Source organism: Primulina huaijiensis, unplaced genomic scaffold (assembly GCF_012295235.1).
Source record: "Primulina huaijiensis isolate GDHJ02 unplaced genomic scaffold, ASM1229523v2 scaffold208016, whole genome shotgun sequence".
NCBI lineage: Eukaryota > Viridiplantae > Streptophyta > Magnoliopsida > Lamiales > Gesneriaceae > Primulina > Primulina huaijiensis.
The window spans coordinates 1-4,845 of NW_027355098.1; the positions used below are offsets into that span (position 1 = coordinate 1).

The window sequence follows — 4,845 nt, forward strand, 5'->3', positions numbered from 1 at the left end:
TTATGCATGGCTTATACGTAGTCTAATTTACGGGTTCTACATTTACTCTAATATATTGTCTTCCCCTATTATTCTTGTCTACTATCCTATATATCTTTTGAACAAGTTTGCAATTATGGTATCGATAGTGTCTTGCCTTCACTAAGGTAGGTACTACTGAACTTGATCCGCTACTGGATCTATTATGTTAGTAGGCTTTCCTCTCAGGCTGAACATAACCTAATCCAAAATGTTACCATTGTTCGTGTGATTTACATGCTTTTCAACTTCAATGATTTGTTCATTATGTTCATATATCGTATTGGATTTAACAAAATGAATGTATTTTCTTTTGCACATATTCAACTGCGGTTGGGTACTGGTTTCATAATTTCTTTATGACTACTGAATCCGAGACCAGTTCTGTCTCCAGATTGCTTCTATAGTTCTTGCATCTTCTATAATAAAATAGAAGACTTATTTCACGCATTTACTAGTAAAGATAACTTCTGATTCTCAATCTTTACTCTTTCATTCCTAGTCTTAAACTTAATCACCTCGGCTTTAAGATCATTGCAACTGTCCTCTTGTGACCAAGTGGACTAATTGATTTGATTAGTTTAGCTTTGGTTTTCAGCTTTGATTTTGTCGAATGATTGAGAAAACTTCGAGTACTCCTCAACCATGTCATGCAATGCTTTAACTAAATCAGCTCGTGTAAATTCATCTGAGTAAAAATCGAATACCACATCAGTAGTTGTGTCCAAATCAGCATCGACCACTACACACTGAATTTGTTCAACATAGCTTTCACTGGATTACCTTTTTGAATCGGAGGATTCAGAACTGGAGTCTACCCATTTATTTTTGCTTTCTTCAGCAATGTGTCTTACGGTTTTTTAAGGACTTCTTGTCATTACACTTATGTCCTTTCTTTAGGACAATCAGCAAAGAAGTGACCAGCCTTCCCACAATTAAAACATGCCATGCCATCGGATGGTGACACCTTCTTTAAGTTCCTGTTGGGATTCTGATAAGTTTTATGACTTTTCTTCATAAATCTTGAGAATTTCTTGATGAACAATGGCATAGCATCGCTGCTGATTTGCTCAGTAGTCTTCTCCGATACTGGGTCAGCAATGGTCACTACAAGGGCCTAGGTTAGATTGTTTGAGATAGGTTCTTCTCCGCTCCTGATTTTCAATTCAAATTTGTATGCCTTTAGATCAGAAAACAAGTCATGCAATTTCACTTTTTTAGATCCTCTGATTCTATAATAGTAATCGTTTTTACGTCTCACCCCTTGGAAGGGGACTCATGACTTTCAGTGTAACTTCTGTGTCAGTGTACTCTTTTTCAAGAGCTGCCCACTCGATTATAATGCTACTGAATCTGTCTTCAAAGTCATTAAGAGATTATTTGTACTTCATCTTGATGTTTTTGAATTTCTGCGTGGCTACTGTGAGTTTGTTCTTTTTGTTTGATCATTTCACTCATATTATGATAGATATATGCATACGACACGCATGAAATTTTAAATTAATCTGGCAACGCCCGGATACATGGGTTAATAAAAAAGATTAAAAAATGAATTAATCATCAATACTATAGAACTATCGAACGTCAATAATAATTATAAAAAAGTGAATTATTCTATGTTTTTTTATGTTTAATTTAACTGTATAGTTAACATGAAACTAAATCAACAAAAGTTGTGTAAAATGAAGTTCTAACTCGGGACACTTGGAAAAGCGAGAGACTAAATCGGGAAAATGTGATAAAATGCAGGACTAAATAGAGAATTATCATTGGATCATATGTTTACTTTCCGTCATTTTTAATTGTGTAGTTAATGGGATGACCAAATCAGGAAAAGTTACTAAAAATGAAGTACTAAATCGAGACAATATAAAAATTAGGGATCGGAAAAATGTTATAAAATGATTGAATAAATAGGGAATCATCTTTTAAAAAAGCGAAAATGAAAAACATGCACATCCTTGACATTAATTTTACTAAATTTCAAGTAATAAAATTAAATTGGTACACGTTTTATAGTTTATAAATTGTACATAAATAATAAAATAGTAAAAAGGCTTACGAGCTGAGCTCTTGTATGATCATATAAAAAATAAAACTCGAGCTTAAATCGAAGGTCTCACAAGCCAGCTTGGCTCCTCTTATGCCCCTGACAAGAAATGTGACACTATTGTTGTTGAACATTTTTCTGATACGGTAGAGGTTAAGTTCAGTGCATGATGTCTGAATACGATACAAAGACCATATTGACTCACTCATGCCTCCAAAATGCTCCAAAATATCCATCTATCTAGACTTGCTGCTACTCATTTTTATCTTGCTCAGACAAAGTGATGTGCGCGATCAGCATGACGTTTAAAGAAGATGCTAGCAGAAAATCAATTTAATGCTACAAATTATTTTGTCACAGGAACAAGCAATTCATCATACACACGGATCACATTGTTTGTGTATTGAGACACACACAATGGTAGAAATCAAAGCAACTTAATGTTTGTGACTGTCTTTATGTAGCACAACATTAGGAATATGAAATCAGACTTACATACAGGTAAAGCGGTACCACATGGTAAGAAAGATGAGACGATTCAGACGCGCTGTGTAGATTTACCCTGGAGTCGCAATGAAAATGCATACAATGATAAGAGAAGCTCTTTCAACTTCTCTCTGGTTGAATCATCAATCAAGTTGCCTTCGCTGTCAAATTTCGCAGGAGGCTGGAATGCTTGAACAAAAAGCTCTGGTTTGTTGATGAAATGAATATCAAGAAAAACACCGATTTGACGGAGATGATATTGTGAACGGCCCCCACCAAAACTTCCGCCCGCGCTTACTATCGCACCTGCTTTATCCGCCCACACATTAGGTGGCCTGGATGCCCAATCAATTGCATTTTTCAGGGGTCCTGGCCACAGAAAAGAAGCAAAATACATTATAAGATGCTAAGATACAAAAACTGTTCAGATCAATGAAATATCCATGAAATCTAAAAGAGGTTATTGGCCCTGCCGTTAGAATTGAAATTTCGTTCCCGCATTCCCTCTACCTAAATGGTAAATACAAATTTCAAGTGATTTATTAAAAATTTTAAACCCTTACTCCACCCTTGCATAGTCCATTTGCTTTCCTTATGCGTTGTACATGATAACACTGATTGTCTGGACCTTTATTAGCTGAAAGAAACAAGTGTGTAACTTATTTGTGTCAAGAACACTTATTCTAGTAAAGCCAGATGTTTACCCATAAATTTCGATTAATGGATTGGAAGATATCTTATCCATCAATTCCAATCCATCAATTGTACATCTTTATTTCTTTATTAATGAATTTTGTTTCCTATAAAAAAAATGACATCGCATCTTTCATATATGCAGATCACCGGACAAGTACCTGTTACTAGTTTTTCATCTAGGCTGTGGATAAATTCTGATTGGACATTGATCCAATATTTCATTACTAATCATCTCCAAAATTGTAGTAGGATATTGTTGTTCTTTGTAAGTGCTATACTTCTGACTCATCCCAATTCCATATTCTCAACATATCAAACTTGCTGTCCATGCAAATGTTTTTCCAGCCAGCTGAAGGTAAAAAAACTTTATTTCCTTCGATAATATAACTACAACCAGCTAGAATGCTAACCCCAAGTCCCAACCTTGAGATAGAGCTTCTCTCTCTTTACATCAAGAATGTGAGTACAACAAACACATCTAAAACTTTCACGAGCAAAGAACCTCTATATGATACGGTGAATAAAGATTAATTTGTAAATATTGGCAGATTAAAAACACGAGATGAACATCGATTCAGTGAACGAAACAATCTTGTACAGAAAAGTAACTGCTAAATATTTTATTTATCAGCTACATTAAGTTAGCATGAGATAAGAGTTGTTTTATTACCAGCAACAGAGTAATTGTACTCGGGTGAAGCAAAAAGATAGCAATCGGCAGCGAGAATCTTCTGCCGGAAAGCCTCAACAGCGGGCGGGTAAGTCCCATTTACCTCAAGATCAGTGTTGAGAAGTGGTAAAGGTGATATATCCACATACTCTATCTCCAAACCATTAATTGATTTTGATATCTCGATAGCTAGATTGCCAGATCCATTTTTCGCGTGTATAATGGCACCATCGCCATCATAAAACAAGCAGGAAACAAAGAAACCAATTCATATTTGCTCAGCAAAATGAGAAAGAAAACCCCAGTGTCTTCAAGAAAAGCAAATTGAAGATGACAACTACACATAAAAAACTAAATATGTCTCACAGAGGGTACCAATCTCTGAATATAAAACCATGTCTTCTACAAATCCAAACAACATTTCTATGTTCCAGTTAACAAATTCGGTCACAACTCTAATTAATGGACGAAAACGCAAATTAAGGGGGAAAAATAACATAATTTGTATCTTCTGAGGAGGGACCTGATCCTAAGCTAATACGATGGAATTCCACCAGCAATAGATCAAAAGAAATTCTAACAAAAAAATCAACTGAAATTATGCAATGCACAAGATAATATAATCGATCAAAAGCTTCTTTTAACTGAAAAAACTTTATCAACGGATCTGAATCTTATAAGATAATAATAAAAAAAAAAACAAAATAAAGAGAAAAAGGAAAGGAAAGGAAAGGAAAATACCAGCGCGTATGAGGCCTCGATTGAAGGAACTTTTGCGGAGAGAACCGCCGATAGCTGCAACTTTTACTATGGGTGGAGTTGGAATGGCTGCCATTGGTTTGAAGCAATGAAGAATCTCGGCTCTGTCTTGTAGTTTAATCAACGGGAAATTGGACTTAACTCCCCGGCCGCCGTTTTTTTTTGT

General features: G+C 35.3%; 1 protein-coding gene across 1 annotated transcript; it reads right to left on the reverse strand.

The window, feature by feature from the left end:
* Nucleotides 1–2,386: 2,386 nt before the first annotated feature.
* On the reverse strand, nt 2,387–4,820 carry LOC140966800 (NADPH:quinone oxidoreductase-like). The gene is made up of 3 exons (XM_073427062.1): nt 4,662–4,820; nt 3,921–4,109; nt 2,387–2,923 (listed from the first exon to the last, which is right to left on the reverse strand). Exons 1-3 carry the CDS (start codon nt 4,753–4,755, stop codon nt 2,607–2,609), a joined length of 600 nt encoding a protein of 199 aa, XP_073283163.1. The 5' UTR covers nt 4,756–4,820; the 3' UTR covers nt 2,387–2,606.
* Nucleotides 4,821–4,845: the final 25 nt, after the last annotated feature.